This window comes from Vulpes lagopus, chromosome 11 (assembly GCF_018345385.1).
Source record: "Vulpes lagopus strain Blue_001 chromosome 11, ASM1834538v1, whole genome shotgun sequence".
In the NCBI taxonomy this organism is placed as follows: domain Eukaryota; kingdom Metazoa; phylum Chordata; class Mammalia; order Carnivora; family Canidae; genus Vulpes; species Vulpes lagopus.
Window position 1 is genome coordinate 71,118,445 of NC_054834.1, and position 20,256 is coordinate 71,138,700.

A 20,256-nucleotide genomic window follows, 5' to 3' on the forward strand; every position below is an offset into this window, starting at 1 on the left:
CCATGACGTCTGGACTCGTTTCCCCACCAGACTTGTCCCTGTGATGCTAGCCCTGCTCACCTGGGTGAGGCGCACATCAGGGTCCTGGCTATACAGTCCCTCTTTTTTCTCCTTTATGGATTGTCCTCTTCTGACGGAAGCCACTAAGTGAAGCCCCCACCTGACAAGTGGGGAGTTATGTGCCACGTCCTCAAGGATGGAATATCTTCATGTTTGACGGAGGTTTGTCTTTTCTCCCCCATTTATTTATTTACTCTTACATTCATTTACCTATTGGGTATTTAATTCATAATCTGGATTATGACCCAGGGCTGTATTTCATTGCTCCCAGCTCTGGCCACTGGGAGCTCTTTCAGCTGGCTCCTGTGTCCCTTGGACAGACCCTGTGGGTCATTATTATTTGCCCCAGGTTCACCCTGTTTGTTTCCGGCCCAGACCTAGAGCCCAGCTGGTCTTCCAGGAGCCTGCTGCCTCTTACTGGAGAATGGTTTTAGGAACCAAAATCTGGGTGCTGAATGTGCTCACTGCTGCTGGGGTGCACTTGATTCCTGGCCCTCGAATGTGGAGCAACAAACTGTGTGTATGTGTATGCTAACTCACAAATATGTGCATATCTATAAATGCTTCTGTATGTAACCATCTGTATATGTATTAAGCTGAACATGAGTTCTTGCTAATGTCTCCAACTCTGATCTGTGGCCACATGGATCAATGCAGTCCCTTCCCTTTGCTGATCCATAACCTGCCCAGTAATAGTGAGAAACCGGGCTTCCTCCCTCTGCCATCTGTTTATCTAATTGCTCAATCACAGGATCCGTGAATAGTGGTTTCTGAGTTGCTGACCTGCACCCCACGGTGGAGGCAGCTTTGTGAGTTGCTTGAGCACGGCACTTACCTGGGTTTGCTTTGCTGTCCGTCTTGCAAACCACTCCCTTGGGTTCCTATTCTATAGTCTGGCATGTAGTTCCCCAATTCCCTCCGGCAAGGCTATTTTTTACATTTGTAATACAGTTCAACTCTTTTGTCACATTCTGCATTCCAAACCAGGACGCCCCCACCACATCTCCTCTATGAATTTTTCAACTTCATTTAAAAATTTGCATGCATTGAGGTTCGCTCCGTGTGCTGCGGAGTTTATGATTTTGACAGATGTTTGAGTCTTGTGTTCACCATTACAGGGTCATACAGAATACTTTCATCACCTAAAACAATCCTCTGTGCTTTTTACCTATTCCACCCTGCCCCTCTCTGGAGCCCCTTGGACCACTGATTGTTTACTTCCTCCATAGTTTTGCCTTTTCTGGAATGTCATATAATTAGAATCAGGCACTGGTTTTTCAGACTGGCTTTTTTTTTTTTTTAAGATTTTACTTATTCATTCATGCATTCATTCATTCATTTGAGAGAGAAAGACTGAATGCATGAGCAGGAGGAGGAGTAGAGGGAGAGGTACAAGCAGAGTCCACACTAAGCACGGAGCCCGATGTGGGGCTCCATCTCACGACCCTGAGATCATGGCCTGAGCCGAAATCTAGAGTTGGCTACTTAAGCAACTGAGCCCCCCAGGCTCCCCTGGAGTGGCTTCTTTCATTTAACAGTATGTATTTAAGAGTTGGCTATATACACACACACACACACACACACACACACACACACACACATATATATATATATATATATATATATATTTATTTTTTATTTTTTTTTCATGGCTTTTCTTTATCTTGTTTCATAGCCATCTACTATATTGGATGTTCCAGTTTTGTTTACCCATCCCTGTGGAAGGGCACCTTGGTTGCTTCCAGTTTGAGGCTATTATGAATTAAGCTGCTATAAACTTTGGTGTGCAGGGTGTGGTGTGGACAGAAGTTTTCAAATCAGCTGAGTGAATACCAAGGCGTGCAATTGTTGGAACATATGGTAAAATATTTTTATAGTTTTATAAGAAACTGCCAAACTGCCTTCCAAAGTCGTGCACTGTTTTGCATTCTCACCAGTGGTGATTGGGGGCTCCTGGGCTGCCCATCCTTGCCAGAAATCGGTGCTACCAATGTTCTGGATTTTATCCCTTCTAGTAGGTTTGTAGTGCTACAAACCTGTTCTCCCTGTTGCGAGGCTTCAGGTTTTGCTTGCTCAAAAGGTCATATACTTTTCCAGCTCCTGATCTGGTTGGTCCTGTGTGCCCGCTTCAGACCACATTAGTCCACGCCTTCCTTGTGAGAGAATCCCCAGCCACACACCACTGTCTGGGAGCAAGAACCATCCACTTTTAGAGTGTCTGACCTTGAAGCAATGCCCATGGACTTCCTGCCTCCACAGGCCTGTGTGAATGACATAACCCTTGCATGGGAGTCAGGAACCTGGCTGCAAGACTTTCCCTGGTGCCTTTGGAAGCCCTGGCTGTGAGGTCCCTCAGGCCAGGTCTGATGGCTCTCCCTGAAACTGGCCATACCTCCTTCTGGAAACAGGATTTTGTCTGGAATAGGAGGCCACAGGCCACAGTTCTGTTTTTGGCTTCTCTATACCTGCCTCCCTCCTTTGTGTTCCCCATTATCAAAGATGTCCTCACACAAAAGTGATTCGTGCCTGCTTCTGTTCACAAATCTGCATTGCCAGCACCTGCTTGGGACTGTCTCCTCTAGCACATTTGGCCGCCGGAACTAGCATCTCCAGAGAATGTGAGGACAATCGTGATTCTTCCATTTGTGGGAAGTGGCAGGAAGTACAAGAATGATGCCCACCTCCACCCCCCAGCCCCCTGGTTCGTGGGCTCATGTGAGAAGCAGTTGCCAGAATCTTTAGAGAGGCCGACAGTTTGGGGAAAACTGCTGCCACCCTCCATACTTGCTCGCTCATGTCAAGGCCTGTGGGTTGTTTGGATGAGTCTCATGTGCTTACCTGGGATCACATCACGAGAATGTGTCCCCCTTGTCGAGGACCATGTACCACAGAAGATGCTGCAGATCCCATTCTCTTTCATGGTGGGGATGGGGAATAATCAAATATTCTAGTCTAACTAGACTAGTCTAACATACTGGAAGAGTCTGCGATTTCTCATAATTTAACACTGAAACGTTGAATGCAGATTAATGCCAGAGGCGCTGGTGAATCCAAACAGGAGCGGTTGTCCATCCTGCAAAGTGACTTCCATGCCCACAGTCCCCACCTGCCCCACTGTCTTTGGTAACTGGACACCGAGTAGTTCATGTCCTGTGCACCCCATAGGCAGGTGCTTGGACAAGGAGAGGGCTGAGCTACTGCCCCTGGTTGGCATTTGCAGGAACACATACATGGACACATCAGTAGATATGACAGGTGGCAGGGTCGCTGTGGACATGTGCCAACCATTGAACTTCTGAATAGTCAGAGATTCTTAACCCAGAGGATGTCCTGGGATTGTCTTCCTGTCCTTTTATCTCACAAAGGAAGTGCAGATGGTCCATCGGGCGGCACAGAAACAGCAAACTTTGTCTTCCTTTTAAAAACATTTGTCTGTGTGTATTTTGTAACACATTCAATATGTTAGTAACATATGCCATGTATGATTTTTTATTAAAAATTTTATTAAGATATAACTTACCTATAATTAAAGTCAATTTTTGTGTTTTGTAAGGCTTTATTGAGATACATTTCACATACTATTAAATTTAGCCATTAACAGTGTACAGTTCAGTGGTTTTTAAAAATATATTCAGATTTGTACGATCGCCACGATCTTTAGAACACCCAAACAGGAGAGGCTGTGCCCATTTGCCATCACTCCCCATCCTCAATCACCATCCTTGGAAGCCACCAGTTTACTTTATATCTCTAGAGATTTGCCTGTTCTGGATGTTGTATAGAAATGGAGTCACACACTACGAGGTCCCTTGTGACTGGTTTCTCACTCAGCATCACGGTGTCAAGTTCTATTTAGGTGGTAGTGTGTGACGGTGCTGTGTTCCTTTTCGTGGCCAAGTGGTATTCCTCTGAGTGGGCCACTTTTGCTTATCCACTCATCAGTTGCGGCCATTTGGGTCGTTGACACTTCTTGGCTGCTGTGGACATTCTTGTATAGAGCATGTGGACATGTGTTTTCATCCGTCTCGTGCACATATCTGGGGAACTACTGGACTGCATGGTAACTCTGTTAAACCTTTCGAGAAGCTGCCAGATTGTTTTCCAATGTCTCTACATCATTTGACGTCCCACTTACAGTGCGCGGGAGGTCTAAGTCCTCCACGGCCTTGCCAACACTTGCCGTCACCTCTCCTTTTTATGACAGCTGTCTTAGTATGAAGTCACTGCTCTCTCTGGTTTTATTTGCATTTCCTAATGACCAGTGATACTGAGCATCTTTTCATGCACTTATTGGCCATATGTATATCTTTGGGGAAATGTCTGGTTCTTTGCTCCTGTTTTGATTGGGTTATTTGTCTGTTCTTGTTGAGTTATGAAAGATCTTTATACATTCTGGATACAAATCCCTAATCAGATATGTGGTTTGCTAGTATCTTCTCCCACTCTCTGGGTTGTCTTTTCACTTCTTTGATGGTGCCCTTTGATGGCCAAAAGTTTTTAATTTTATAAAGTCCAATTTGTTTATTTTTTTTTGTCACTTGTGCTTTTGGTGTCATATTTTTTAAGGTTAAATAAAAATAATGCCTAACTTGGGGCTACAGAGATAGGAGTAAATCTCTGTTCTTTCCTACAATTTGATAGTTGTAGCTCTTACATTTATAAGCCATTAATGAGTGGAGTTTTGTATATGGCGTGAGGTAGGCCTCTGCTTCATTCATTCGCATGTGGAAATCTAGTGGTCCCAGCACCATTTGTTAAACAGACGACTACTTTCCCCATGGTCACGTATAATTTATAAACACAGTGATAAACTCACATGAGGGACAGCACCATTTTGGGGGGTTTGCTTGTTTACTCATCACATACCTGATCAGGTGGGAGAACTGTGCCCTAGGCCCATGTATCTCGGACTTGATGTCCATTTGTGACCTGGGAATCTTGCTAAAATGCCAATTCTGGTTCCGAAAATCGGGAGGGGGCCTGAGATTTTGCCTTGCCTTGCTTTGCTTTTCCTTTCTTCCCTTTCTTTCATTCATTCATTCTTTCCTTTTGATATTTTGCATTTCTGTTTAAGATTTTATTTATTTTAGAGAGTGAGCACATGAGAGAAAGCATGAGCTGGGGAAGGGGCAGAGGAAGAAGCAGACTCCCTACTAAGCAAGAAGCCCAACATGCAGCTCGATCCCAGGACCCCAGGATCATGACCTGAGCTGAAGGCAGACGCTTAACTGACTGAGCCACCCAGCACCCTGAGATTCTAACCAGCATCCAGGTCGTGCCCATGCTGCTAACATTGGAGTTAGCAGGTGTTCAGAGCCATGATTCTCATGTTAAAAACCACATAAGGAGATTTTACCAATCCTAATACTTGGGTCATACCAACACTGATTAAAGTAGTATCTGGGCGTGGGGCCAGGTGATGCCACTGTGAACTAGCGTTCTTCTGCCAAGCACGTCCTGTGGACTACAGCCTATTAAAGGTGCAGAGTGATAAGTCCCATTGAATCACTTCTGGGAATGAAGTCCACATTCTTTGTATTAACCAGCTCTTTGGATGATTCTTATTTCCTGCCCAAATGTGAGAACCACAGATCTAGGTCATGAGGAAGGAATCTCTGAATCTCCTCTCTCTGGTCCTTGCGAATGTTGAGATTTGATCTCGGGTCACTGGATTTGTCACAGAGATGGGGATGAACACACCATGGTGCTGTAGTGAGGCTTCTTGCTGTTGAGACTATGATGTTTGGGGACATGTCAGATTTCTGCTGACCGAAAGGAGAGAAGGGCAGAAGATGGGACAGGGATGTAGCCTCACCTCTCTAGCTTTGCTTCCACTTCTCAAGTGTTCCCTTAGAAGGAGACATCCCCATCATGTGGACTTTTAGAATATTCCAGCTGAAGGCCACTTCTCCCCTAGAGGGTTAGCAAACACAGCCACGAATGGCTTTTCCTGAAACTTCTGGTCAAGGAATGTGTCCACAGTTTTGCATTTTGGATGGCAAAATTTCAGTCTGATGCAGAAGGGATGTTTCATGTTTTTAGAGGTACAGGTTTTCATAAAATGGATTGTGTTAGGAAAGTGAGCTTAATGTGAGTGATGGCAGAAGCCTGACCCTACTGGAATATTGTCCCTTTTATGTCTTGTGGGAGGTGTGTGTCTATCTCCATGTTAAGCTGGTGCTGTGAGTCTTACCTGTGCTGTCACTGTAGATCCTGTTGGTCCTCACACTGGTGAGAGCTTTTTCATTAGGATGCATTTTCAAAGCTGTGACCCCCTGTTTTCCCTCACTTTGGGCTGGACAGGGTGGTCTTTGCACCACAGATGGGGAATCAGGTCCTGTGGGGTTGGAAGTCTCTGTCAAAGTCACAGCTGAGCCTAGAAGCTCGAAGGTTCAGATGCAAGGCCAGGCTTTTCCCACTTGTGATGTTTTGCATGAGGCATTCAGGCAGAGGGTATGGAGTCTATCATCTCTCAACTATGAATAACTTAATGATGTGAGTGTGCACACTCCAGACAGCAGCACGCTGAGCCTGCAGGTGTGGACAGCCATTCTGTGCTTCCACACCTCTCCTGCCGCGTGCTCCTTGCTGCTGAGCCTTGTTCCCCGCTCTGGACAGATTGGAAGCCAGTAGCAGGTGTCCTTGTGCTATGCGTCCAGGTATTTCCCACATCTCCTACCTGCAAACCTTCCAGCTAGTGCCTTTCAAAGCATGGCTGGTTGTTCCCTAGGGCAAAAATGCCACCAGGCCATTTCTAGGGGAGAAAGTATTATGTGTTCAAGACTTTCTGAAAAGATCAGAGCAGTTTCTACTCCACTGGGCATTGAGGTTGAGAGACTGGGGCCATCTTGAGGTTATACTTGCTGAGGTTCCAGTATATTTATTAAAATAGAAGTAATTTCAAAATGCAAAAACCGAGGAGTGTTTTCCAAGAATTATGATGCAGGTCCCAGGCTGGTTTAGAGGAGTGGTCACATGGTCATCAGTCACACAGAGTAAGCCCCTAATGGTTACAGGTTTGCAGGTGATGGATAAGCATCTTCTTGGGATGGTTCCATCAGCCTCATGTGGAGTCTCATTCGATGTCCCCTTCCTGCGGGGCATGTAAGGTGGAGGGCTCTCTCACCTCCCTGGAGTGGGTCCTGGTCAGGTTTGAAAATGGTAAGTCTGCAAAACGTCCTTAGGGGAGTGCTCTTTGAGGAAGGTACCACCTGTCATGGGTGTTGTCCGAGGGCTGGAGGTCCCCCCCTCTTGGACATTAAGACACATTACCATTAGCGGGGTGCCTCGTTCTTTGCCCGTGTATCTACTCATCAGCACTTACGTGCCTAGCACCATCCCAGCGCGTGGCTCTGCCCAAGGGGTCTGTAATTTGGAGTCAGGGGTATGACCCCAGCCTTGGTTCCAGTTTTATGTTTGCCACCACCCTCTCTGAGACAATGTCCCCGTTATAAAATGATGCTGAGGTTGTTGGCTATGAAACATCATGGTATAACATTAAAATCTCCTCTGGAGCACCTACCTTTTGCATTGGCCGTGTGTGGAAGACCAAATAAAAAAGAAGAATCCTAATCATTTTGAGGGTTGACCTTGTGCCAGAGGAGCATCAGTCCTAAATGTATCTTACACTTGAGGGGCTGACTTCTTCCTCTTGTTGCTGTAAGAAATTTCACTTTGAGGCATAGATGCTGGTGGCTCCCAAGGATCAGGCCTTCCATGCCTTCACTGCTTTTACCAGCCACCCCAGGACCCAAGACCTCACTGTTGCCTTCCAACACCTATGGCTGGGATGCCACCTGGGCCAAAGTGGTGAAGGCCTAACAGTTCCCTCTCTCCTCTCTAGAGGGTGGGAGTCTAGTCTCTCCCCAAATTTGAATCTGTCTGCACATCAGCCCCATTTCCATGTCTCTGCCCACACATGGAGCTCTTGCCTGACTCCATGCCTTCTCGACCCCCAATACTCTGCCCCTCACCATGGCACATCCAGGTGCAGGGTGATTCCCACGGCAAGTTTTATTTTATTTTATTTTACATTTTATTTTTTCATGAGAGATACAGAGACATAGACAGAGGGAGAAGCAGGCTCCCTGCAGGGTGCCCAGTGCAGGACTCGATCCCAGGACCCCAGGATGGTGTCCTGAGCCAAAGGCAGTTGCTCAACCACTGTGCCACCCAGGTGCCTCTCCGAGTTTAAAGAGCATTCAAAACAGTGCTCATTTGTGGGTAATAAGCCCAGGAATTAAGGCTAGGTGGGGGGTGTGGAGCTGAATTCACAACGCAGTTGCCCTTCCTGGGGACAGCAGGGACATGACAGAGGTACAACCAGAAGGGAGTTCAGTTTCAGGTCAGATGCCCCAGTTCTTTTATTCTCAAAAGCCTGAAGTCAGAACAAGTCATCATCAGCCAGTAGTGTTTCTGGGTCCTGGGGACATGCATGTTGTTGTAGCGCTCTTGGCACTTTTCTAGAAGGTAAAAGCCTCTCAGATGAATGCCATCAGGACAGTGTGACTTGCTTAGCAGTGGTGATGGCGGGCATTCAGGAGCCCAAGTGGGAGGAAAGATGGATTTTTTTTTAAAGATTTTATTTATTTATTCATGAGAGACAGAGAGAGAGAGGCAGAGACGCAGGCAGAGGGAGAGGCAGGCTCCCTGTGGGGAGCCCGATGTGGGACTCGATCCCAGGACCCCAGGATCATGACCCGAGCCAAAGGCAGATGCTCAACTACTGAGCCACTCAGGTGCCCCGAGAAGGTGGATTTAATGAGATACTGACATCCCCGTCACAGCCAGTGACAGACGGTCCGGGGTTGGCTGCACGGGTGGCGGGGAACCCTTCCTCACTTTGTTCCCATGGGGGTGGGCTCCATCATTCTGTCCCCAGGTCTTCGGCCCCAGTCCTCCTGCAGGTCGTTGGTTGTTTGTTGTGCTGACCCGATTCAGGTCTTTGCCCACCCAGACCCGCACCTCCCTGGGTCACAGACTCCGCACCTCACCTACCTTCGTGTGCCTGCAGCTTGAGTCTCAGTGTCCTCCAAGATGCCCATAAATGTCGTGACATTGAGATGAAGAAAGGCGGGCATCTGCCTTTCAGACCTTTAAGTACATCCCTGGGTGGAAGGAGGTCACCGGTCCCAAAGGGAAGCACCTGCCCTGTGCTGTGGGATTCAGGGTCCTGGGGGCGAGGGCAGCGGGCAGCTTCTGACTCACTGCTCACAAAGCAATAATGTGGAAACTCTTGTCTCTGCCCTCGTTTTGATTTGTACATGATCCCAGGTGTCACCATCATTGTCACCGGGGTTGCCTAAGCCAGATATTGGGGCAACGGGTACGTGGGAGCCCAAATGCCCCACTGGGTATTTCCAGCTCAAACTTTCAACGTGGCTTGGTGAGCCCGGTGCCTTGGCCATCTTCTCATGCTGGTGCTGAAGTGCGTGTGTTTGGGCCCCACAGAGACCCCGCTGACCTTAGCTGCTCAGCTGGATGACCCCACAGAGGTGATCAAAGCTCTCCGAAACGGCGGGGCTCACCTGGACTTCCGCGCCAGAGATGGGATGACCGCCCTGCACAAAGCCGCCCGAGCCAGGAACCAAGTGGCCCTGAAGGTACATTCTGGAGCCTGTCTCACACGGGGGACGCCCCCTCACCATCCGATCCCCCACATCCTCGCCAGTTCCCTGTCCCCGTCCCACAACAGCCACCGAGCTGACCCTGAGTGGTGTCCCCACTGGGGTTGAGAAGTTTAGTCTGCGCCCCTTACCCTCTCTTCTTGGGATGTTTAGAATTTGGTGTTTACATAAGTTTTCCTGTCCCTCTGTTTCAGACAGAGGCTTGTGTTTTCAGCCAGGAAGGGCGGCACTGACGCCACCCCCCACCCCGAGGAGGAGGCTGTGCATCCAGCCCGAGGGGCCCCGAGCCAGCCTTGTTGCTGGAAGCCTTTCTCTGGAAGCCGATCACGGTGTAGTTTTACCCCCATCCCACCCCACTGCCCTGTGTGCTCTACGTGCCCTGGCCCTGCGTGTGTAGGGCCTCCAAGAGCCCCAGTAGGGAGGGAGGGGGACCCACTCTTAGGGCCTGACCCCCAAGCCGACGCTTCTCTCAGAAGGCACAGATTTCTTGAGTTCACGTCGGCTGCACCTTGTCAGCTGGTTCTCTCTGGAATCTAGCGTTCCTGAGAGCCCTCCGTAGTGCTGCTGCCCTCAGGATGCACGCGGGGATGCCCTTATGCTGTAATTTTGGCTTGTATAGTACACCTTTTTTCTACGAAGACCACCTCATGTGTTGCTCTCCGCTGGTACAAAGGGGTCAGCGGGGCACCACAGGTATGTGTCTGCAGAGTGTCTCCTGGCCTCCCGGATGCACACACATCCTGCAGAGGCCAGAAACCTCACTATATGACATTGGCACCTGCTTGATTCTGGGAGGCCAAGGAAAAGTGCCGGAACCCAGGACCCTGCTTAGCCTTGGTCTGGGGGACAGTGACCCTCATGCTTCTTTCTGGACTCACTTCCTACAGAAGTGATCATGATACCTATGTTTGATGCTTTTTTTTCCTCCTAGACCCTTTTGGAGCTGGGAGCATCCCCAGATTACAAAGACAGCTATGGCCTCACACCCCTGTACCACACCGCCATCGTTGGGGGTGATCCCTACTGCTGTGAGCTCCTGCTCCATGAGCACGCTGCCGTGTGCTGCAGGGACGAGAACGGCTGGCATGAGATCCACCAGGTGGGTACACGGTTGCTCTTCACCTGTCTGACCCTTAACAGACCTCTCCTTAACCTTTTACCCCCCAAATATGGCAGGGCAGCCCGCAGCTCACACCCACCCTCCCAGGATTTTGTTTGACCCATGCAGTTTCTAAAATATTTGGGTTAGTCACCAGCATTTAAAAATGGGGATATTTACCTAGAAATACACATTCCTGAACTCTTTATTGAAATTGGAAAGATAGGCAACCGTCTTGCATTCAGTAGGGGAGGAGTCATCTGGTGTTGTGGGGTGAACATGCCCTTCACAGGAGCTGTGAGCTCTCTGTGTGTCTAGCATCTTGGGTGTCCCAATAGAGTGTGGCACCAGGTGCTTTCTGCGTACAGGTAACCCAGTGTGATTACCCTACGTGATTTCTAATACAGGAGACCAGTGTGATGCCTGATTTCTGATACAGGTGATCTGGTGCGATGCCCAATTTCCATGCACAGGGCACAAATGTCCCTGATCCCACCTCGCAACAGTGGGAACAGGGCTTGTGTCAGCTGCAGTCTTTTAAAGAAACAGAATCCCCCTGATTGCTCGGATGAAGAGTCTTTAATGGATGGAAGGACGGGGAGGAAATTGTGGTCTCAGAAGCAGGGACAGCCGAGGTGGTGGAGAGGACGCAGGCAGGGGGTGCCTGGCCTCTCTTCTCCTGCCCTCCCATCGGCTGAGCCCTGTGTGTGCCGGCCAACCAGAGGGCCCAGAGGTCAGAGTCTCTAGGTCAGAGTCTCTGGGCAGAGGAGGGTGGACAGTGGGTCTGGGAGAGCACACAGAGAGCGTGGGCCGGGAAGGCGAGGGGAAAGGGCTGGAACAGGGGAGGCTCTGAACTGTTCTCCAGATGGGCAGGGCAGTGACTTTTATTGCCTTTCAGGCCACCTGTCCACCTCTCTCAGCCACCGGGGCCTTACACGCTGACCCAGTCTGGGTGGGACCATGTCCCGCTGCCCACTACCCTGTGTCACAGGGCTAAGGAGTGCTGAGGTGTCACATGTGGGCTGTGGGGTGTAGGCAGGTCCACCCTGCTTGGCCTTCTGTGTGCTGTGCAAGTGCTGGCTCTTCAGCATCCTTGCAGCCTGGAGAGGCATCCAGTTCCCTCCTGTGGTGTGAGCTGCATCTCCTGGAAGCCACCCCCGGCAGCCCACACCCAGGATGGGACCCTTGGAGGAGGGAGAAGCAATGAACACCCTCCATTAGTTCACCTGTAAAGCGGGTGTCAGCAGAGCCCACCGTGCCCTCGGCCATGGGAAGGATCTAATAATGTAAGTGGAGTGCTGAGCCTTCTCTCTGCCCATCCTGCCCCATTCTCACTCTGGCCCCCGTGGCTGAGTGAGAAAGCACGTCTGAGTGCTTTCAGGTAGTTCTAGGGTCATTTCCTGCCCTGTTCCTAACCCAGTTTTAAAAATGTAGCTTTGGGGCAGCCCGGGTGGCTCGGTGGTTTAGTGCAGCCTTCAGCCCAGGGCCTGATCCTGGAGACCCGGGATCGAGTTCCACGTCAGGCTCCCTGCATGGAGCCTGCTTCTTCCTCTGCCTGTGTCTCTGCCTCTCTCTCTCTCTCATGAATAAATAAATAAAATCTTAAATAAAATAAAATAAAATAAAATAACATAACATATAAAATAAAATAAAATAAAATAAAATAAAATAAAATAAAATAAAATAAAAATGTAGCTTTAATACCATTCAGGTACCATTCGGCTGCCATTGGAAAGAGGGTGTGTTCCTTACAGATCCTGAGAGGGGGGCAGACGTGCGATGGAGGTCATGGGAGCCACACGGAAGCCCCAAACTGGGTCAAGAGGCAGGAAGAGCCAGAGAGAAATGGGCCCAAGAGCCTTCACTGTGGTGCCTGCAGGATAGAACAGGTGGGGCAGGATGAACAGGCTGAGGCTTGGCTGGTCTGGATAACTTCAGGGGCTCTGGTGCACGGGGCCGACCCTGGCCATCTGGGACCCGCCCTGGGCTGACCAGGGCAGGTGAGTTATGGCCCTGCGGGCAACCACCCAGTAGGGCAGGTGGGGGTCAGGGCTGTGCGTGGGCCGGTTTGCCTCTGAGAGTTGCCCTCTGGGCGAGTCCTGTGCTGTCAGAATGCACTTGCCTGGGGAGGACAGGCCGGCCAGCGTCAGCAAGGCCCCAGATGCCAGGGCATCAGAAATGCAGGGGATACGAAAATGGAGTCGCTACAGCTTGAACCCTGCGGCAGGGCCACAACTTTGGAGGGTTCGCCCTCTACGAGTCTGAGGGCCGCTTCCTCTCCAGTGCATGTGATGGTCTGGCCCCCAGCCACCCTCATGAAGCATCAGTGTGTTGGGAGGGGGGGTTCCTGACTGTCGCTTCCTGCAGTGCAGGCCGCAGCCCTGATTTCTGGCCCCCATGTGGGCCAGGGTCCATCCCCCACCGTGGATTCAGAGCGGGCCAGCATGGAAGCCACCAGACCTCTAGGATTGAGCATTGCCCTCCGGCTGGGAGCTCTTTTCCATGACATCCAGGAAGGACAGTTTGCTCCTAGAGCTTCTCAATTATCTGGGTGAAGTGACCCAAGTCACGGCCTGCCTCCTGAGCCCTGCTGCCTCATCTGTGCTGCCGGGACTGGCAGTGAGGTGGTGGATGCCAGATGCTAAGCAGAGAACAGCACCCAGGCGGTCCTCCTCGGAGACCGACCATCCGTTCGGCTCCCACGCTGTCCTGATCAGCTCTACTGGCCCATCTTTCACACCCTGGACCAGCCCTAGCAGACACCTGCTGGCCTCCACTACTCAGACCAGGTAACAGGCCCAGAGAGGGTGAGTAACCTGCCCAAGGCCACAGGGTGAGCAGTTTCCTGAGCTGAGTCCACTCCCGGCCCTTCTCTTGTCACAGCCTCTAGGCTTGCACACAGAACTGCCTGTATGTGACAGCGTGTTCATGGCTGGAGGAAACAGGAGGCGAGTGTTGCACAGTTAGCAGAAGCACCTTGGAGTTCTGGGGTCTCCGGTCCTGTGTTTGAAGACTGTCCATCTGCCTCGTGCCCTGGAGTGGGGTCGGCTCCCTCCCCACCGCCTGGCTCCGCACCCTGGGGGGACCCTGCAGCAGAACTGGCTGTGGCCATGCAGGGTTCCCTGTGGTGACTCTATCTGCCTGCCACCGTGGCCAAGGCCAGGGGCAGACCTGCTTGTGAAGGGAGGCCAGTGGGATCCCGCACCTGCCGCGCCTGGGGATCCCGCCCCCTGCAGGCCTACTCCAGAAGCGTGAGTTCTTGTGTAAGGCTCCTCTGCAAACTCTTGAGTTCTTACTCAGAGGATCCTAAGTGCTCAACACGAAAGTAGTGGAAAATGTGCCAAGAAGCGGAAAGAAGAAAATGAAAAACACCCAAATGCATTTCCAGAACCCAAGAACATTAAGAGTCTGGGGTGGGGTGGGGCTGGCTCCTGCCCCCCTGTGCATCTTCCCCGCACCCTGGCGTGGCCTGCATCTGTGGGTTAAGCTGTGTCGGGACTCCAGGATATGTTATAGCAAGCTGGGGGCTCCGGAGAGGGTGGCCGCCCCCATTACAGGGACAGCAGCTCTGTGGAGGAGCTGCCCTGGCTTCCACCCGCCTTCTCGCTGGCCTTGCTGTGTTACTGGCCCCTAAGGGTCCTCGGCTCCTCCTGCCCTCCCTCCCTGAGGTCCTCTGACTGTTCAGGGAGGAGGGGGGTTCCCTCCTCCTGCTGGCAATCCTGCATATTCTAGCCTGCGAGTTAGCAGCCCCTCAACATTGCCTGGGTCACCTGAGCATCTCCAGACAGTTAAAGGAAAGATTCACCTGAAGCACTTACTACAGTGCCTGGTGTCCCCTAAGTGCACTATCCTTGTCCTCATCCTCATCATCAACCCTGCCCGGCCATGCCCCCATCATTGTCACCCTCTCCTGGCCACGCCCCTGCCAGTGTCCTCCTCACCTGGCCACGCCCTCATCAGCATCCTTCTTGCCCGGCCACATCCCCACCTATGTCATCCTCTCTTGGCCACGCCCCCACTGTTGTCACAAGAAAAACTAGGTGTCAGAGAGCACTTAACTACTTTGCTCACAGGCCTTGCTATAGATCTCATCTGATGTCCTCGGTAGTTATTTGAAGGACGTATTTGTCATCCTAATTTTGTATTGGTTGCTGTTTATTATCATCATTTTAAATTAGGAATTTTCATCTTAAAGAAATTTAACTATTTTTAGCCATGGCTTCCCTCCCTCACCAGGCTCATCCCCACTCCTCCCCAGCTCTCCATTCCAAGTCCATGGAAGGGGGACAGGCCCGGGGGAGGTTCCTGAGGGCACTTGTGACATGCTGGAGTGCCAGGTCTGTTTGCAAGGGTGCCATGTCACCAGCTCCCAGCCATGCATGGTGGCTCTGCACCTGTGCATCACACACACTACTGAATGTGTGTTGGCTGAAGGAGTTAGCCTTTAGGTGGCGTGGACTCTGGTCATCTTTGAAGTTGGGGCCTTATTTGTGCACTATCATGTCCAGGGGCACCTGGGACTCACGTGAGAACAGGTCTGAACAGGGAGCCCCCACAGGGAGGGGCCAGTTCTAACCAGAGCAGGTAGGAGGGCTTCATGTCTGAGTGGGGGCATCCAAGCTTGGCTGCAGTGATGGGCACATGCTGTCCGCGGCCTGGGGAGGTGGTGTTGCTGCATCATAAGTGGGCCTGGAAATGACATTCCCATGATGCTTGGGCTTAGCACAGCCATGTCCAACCATTGAGGTGGGGACTGCAGAACCTTGATCGAAGCCTGTTCCTGGATGCAGAAGGCCACAGTTACCTGCATCTTTATGGAGGAGGGCCCCCAGGGTGTGAGTGTCTGGGGTCCCCCAGCTGCTAGGTGGAGGAATCAACTTAATAGCACACCCACTTGGCCCATGCTGCTGCTCCAGCTCCCACTCCACACTTCAAGTGGCCGAGCCCCCAGGGCCTCAGCCATTGGAGCTGCAGGAAAGTGCCTCACCTTGCTTTGGGGGTCTGCTACATATGGACCTGGGGCATCAGATCCGTATCTCATGTCCCCACCCTGCCCCAGATGAGCAAGGATTCCTGAGAAGTGATCGATGCATCCGTTTGTCGTCGACCTGCAGAGGGATTGTGGCCCACCAAGCAATTGTCTTTCCAACCAGCCCTGATTTTTGGGGCTGAGAGGAGATAAGGCACCACGAGGGAAGGAACGGGTGAAGACCCCAGACCAGGATGGCAGGGGGACCACCTTCTCCCCTTGGTCAGATCCCGTGTTATACCCCAGATGGAAGTAAGTCTGCAAGAAATGTCTTATGTCCAGAAATCACGTTACAAGAGCAGTGGACTCCATGGGGCAAGTGGGCAGGCACCATAGATGTCAAAATACATCTTTCCTTTTGGAACTCTTAGCATGACACATTTTGTCTGTCATCATTTCAGGCTGAAACTTACAGATTAGTTGATCTGAACTGATTACATTTGTTTGTTAGGGCAGTTGTAACAAAGAACCACAGACAAGAGGCTTATATAACAGACACTGCGCCTGACATGCAGGTGCAGGCAGGCAGGGTCTTCCTGAGGTCTCTGTGTGTGTGTGCGCTCTCCCTGGGTCCTCACAGGGTCATCCCTCCGTACGTGTCTGTGTCCTGATGGCTCCTCCTGTGAGGATCCTGGTCACACTGGATCAGGGCCACTCCAGTGACCTCATGTAATCTTAACCACCTCTGTAAAGTCCCCAACTCCAGATCCAGTCACATCCTGGGGTGCTGGGAGTCAGGGCTCCAACATAGAAATCTGGGAGGACACAGTTCAGCTCCTAACCTGGCCAACCCAGAAATGGCCACTCTCTGGTTGGCCTGTAATCCACACACTCATTTGCACAAGCCATGCATGCGTGTGTTTGGGGGAAGAGCATGTGTCTGTCCTGCTGGGCACCTCACTTCCTGACCAAGAATGGGCTGAACGGATGAGAGTATTGTTTTCTAACCATTTGGTGGTGACGTCTCCTGCTCACGTTACAGGCACGTGCTACAGATAGGAGGAATGCCTACGTGTGGTGTGGGTTTAAATAAATTTGTTGGTGGCACAGAACCAAACAGAAGCATTTGCAATGAACTCTGCAGCGTTCCAAGTGCATTGCACAACTCAGACTGGGGAGCGGGGTGGGGTGGGGTCTGCGCCTCTGCATCTGCTTGTGCCCTTGGGGTGGTGGATGTGTCACAGCAGGTGTCCAGCAGATGGCAGTAAAGCGCTTGAAGGAAGGAGCGCCCTGTTTCTTCCACCAAATTCTGTGGTTGGCTACTGATGGGGCAGGTGTTTGGTGTAGCTGGGATGAGCCCCAGGTCTTTTTTTTTTTTTTTTTAAAGATTTTATTTATCCATTCATGAGAGAGAGAGAGGCAGGCAGAGACACAGGCAGAGGGAGAAGCAGGCTCCATGCAGGGAGCCCGATGTGGGACTCGATCCCCGGTCTCCAGGATCACGCCCCGGGCTGAAGACGGCGCTAAACCACTGAGCCACCTGGGCTGCCGGAGCCCTAGGTCTTCTGGGGAAACGTCTCCAAATACGCAGGGCCTGGAGATGTTCAGGCAGTAGGTGTGGAGTGGAGCCCCCCACACGTGCATTCCTCAAAAAGCATCTCATCAAAATGGTTAAGATACGGGAACGTAAGGGATGCTGTATGTCAGGTTTCAGCTCTCTGGCCTCTAGCAGCCCCCCCCCTTTTGAAAAGGTTTTATTTATTTATTCATGAGAGACACACAAAGAGAGTCAGAGACACAGGCAGAGGGAGAAGCAGGCTCCATGCAGGGAGCCTGACGTGGGACTTGATCCCAGGACCCCAGGATTGCGCCCTGAGCCAAAGGCAAACGCTCAACAGCTGAGCCACCCAGGCGTCCCTGGCAGCCCTCTGAAGCCATCTCTTGAAGCCAGAGGCCACAACACTCTTTTCAAAGAAAAGGGGTGGTGAGGGGAAGAGTTAGCATAGCTTTATCTTGGGGCTGCATGAATTTCTTACTTTGATGAGCTTTGAGGTACTTCTGTCAAACAAGTGCCTGTTTCTTTTTCTAAATTGTAAAGGATTATATCAGTTTCAAACTCACGAAAGAGGTGCTAGAGTTCTAGAGAACCCCACGTACCTTCATGCAGAGACCGTGTTTGAGTTTTGCCCGTCGTCCCAATAACGTCCCTTATCCTGAAAGGATCCCAATGGGGACCCCGCATGGAAGCCTTCCTTCTGGGACCCCTGCGAAGACTGTAGGGCAGTCAGTTTGGAGATTGCCTCCCAACTTGGGCTGAGTTCGTGTTTCTTCACGATGAGGTCCAGGGAGTGCATTTTGGCAGGAACGTCGTGGGAGTGATGTCATGTTCCTGGCTTTCATCCTGCTGGCGGGGATGAGGGGAGGCACGTGGTGACCACTGTCCATTACCGGCGATGTCCACTCTGACCGCCCTCCCAGGTGGAGTTTGCCAGTTTTCTCTCTTTCCTTCTGTATCTAGGATTTTGTGGGGCCTGTGAGGTTATGTAGGGTCCCCTTCCACGTCCCCCATTCATGAGTAGTCTTAGCATCCTTTGGTATTTCGCTGTCAGGCCCACTAAAGGGGGTTTTCCCCACCCATCCTCTGGGGAGAGCCAATGAGCCCGGGCTCCTTGGATTTAAAGAACAGAAATCTCAGCTCAAACTGGTATAAGGGGAAATCAAAGTTCTGCTCAAGCTTTATATCCTGAGAAGTGCATGCGTGGCTGGAGCTTGGAGGCCTCTGTCACGGGCTATGTGTCTGTCCTTGGCTTCACGTCTGGCCTTCCTTCTCCCTTTCTCTCCCTTGTACCCCTGTTTCTTTGCTGGGGGCCCCAGCAGCTCTGGGCTCCTGCAGGTTTTCTGCTGGCCTTCCTGGAAGAATGGGAGCTTCCTAGGAATTCTGACCCATGTTCCAGCCTTGGGTCCTCACAGGAACCCTGTGCGCCCCCAGCCCATTGTCCCAATAATATCCCTTATACTGACAGGATCCCTGGTGCTGGTTGTCCAGGCCCGTGGGCCGTGCCCGTGGCAGCAGTGGAGCGGGGCAGGCCCCCCAACCTCTGATAGTGGGGCTGTGGGCCCCCCCAAGAAGTGCAGGTGCTGTTGCCACAGGAGGGGAGGGCAGGCAGGTCGAAGCAGCGGTATCCAGGTAGCCACCTGCTTCATGAACACTGGTGAGCCCGCTCCACGGGAGGCGTAGTGTCATAAGTGGATGTTTCTCGGGTTTTCTCTTTAACTTCATCCCGGTAAGATTTCCAGCATCTTTTCCGTCATCTTTCCTCACCGCTACTTGGCGAGGTGTTGCTCTTTCCCGCCGACCCTGCACGGTACAGACCTCACAGTCTGCCACAGTTATCCAGGATGTGCAGTGGTGAGAGCTGCCCACCCCACCCCTCCAGGCCTGTTTCCTTCCTGCCCTTCCTGCCATGTGCCTCAGTGGCCACAGTCGGCCCTGGAAGTGTAGGTTAGAACCTGCTCCCTGGCCTTCTCGTCTCCCATCCACGTTGTCACTGCTCACAGGGACGGTGGCTCTCCCAGTGGTGCTGGGTGCTTCAGTGCTGCTCATCGCTGGCTGCATGCTGGCCTTTCTTGAGGTGCCGGGAAGTAGGGTGGATGGGGCAGGGGGCTGCTTGGAACTGACTTCCCACCCCGGGTCATGGGCTGCCCTGGTATCATGCAGCGTGCCCTGAACCCCCTGCCCGAGCGGTCACAGCTCAGGGCCTCCTGGTGCCCCGTGAGCTGTGATGGGCGGGGGCTTGCCTGGTGCTGAGCATTGTGGGGGCCCTTTGGGGTCCCTTGTCCTATGCGATTCTCATAGGAACATTCTTGTAAGAATGTAGGGTTTATGTCTCCACATGATGACATAGACTCATGGGGAAAAGTTCTAGAAAATGGAAAGTCCATGACTTGGGTGCAGATCTGTTTGATCCCAGAGCTGTGTTGGTTCATGGAGAACACATGTCACCCCCTTGCAGGGCTCTGGGAGAGAGATAATTCACTATTGGGCTGCCTGCCCCCTCCTCCTGAATGTTCCATGGGGTGGGGTTACATTTGGAGCAGTAGTGGGGCTGCCTGTTGCCTGGAGGCCGGCATGAGCTCCCTCCCTGGACACAGCAGTGCCCCTCTGACTATTTCAATGCCCCCTCTCTGGGTGAGGTAGATGGGATGAGCAGGGCCAGGGATGGAGCATCCTGGTTTGGATTTCGTGGGGCTGGCCACCAAGGCCAGGGCAAAGACCCCCCGAGTGTCTGGGCTTCAGGTCCCCAGGTCTGAGTGAAAAGAGCTTAGGGATCCTCGCAGACCTGCTGCCCGAAGCCCAGCATAAGTCCTCGGTCCTGTGATGAGCTCCCCCACCCTGATCCCCAGCCAGGGGTCTGGTGGACGCCTCCCCCATGAGGTTCAGGACACTGTGGGTGTCCCCGTGTTTGGGACACTGGTCCAAAATGGTGGGTGGGCTGTGTTCG

At 51.8% G+C, this 20,256-nt stretch overlaps 1 protein-coding gene across 6 annotated transcripts in view; it reads left to right on the forward strand.

The window, feature by feature from the left end:
- The window catches only part of SHANK2 (SH3 and multiple ankyrin repeat domains 2), a 509,567-nt gene that overhangs the window by 105,521 nt on the left and 383,790 nt on the right, over nt 1-20,256 (forward strand). For all 6 annotated transcript variants that reach the window (XM_041774022.1, XM_041774021.1, XM_041774024.1 and 3 more), the window contains 2 exons: nt 9,511-9,662; nt 10,618-10,785. In XM_041774022.1, the coding sequence (XP_041629956.1) occupies nt 9,511-9,662; nt 10,618-10,785 (320 nt within the window). The remainder of the gene's footprint in view (nt 1-9,510; nt 9,663-10,617; nt 10,786-20,256) is intronic.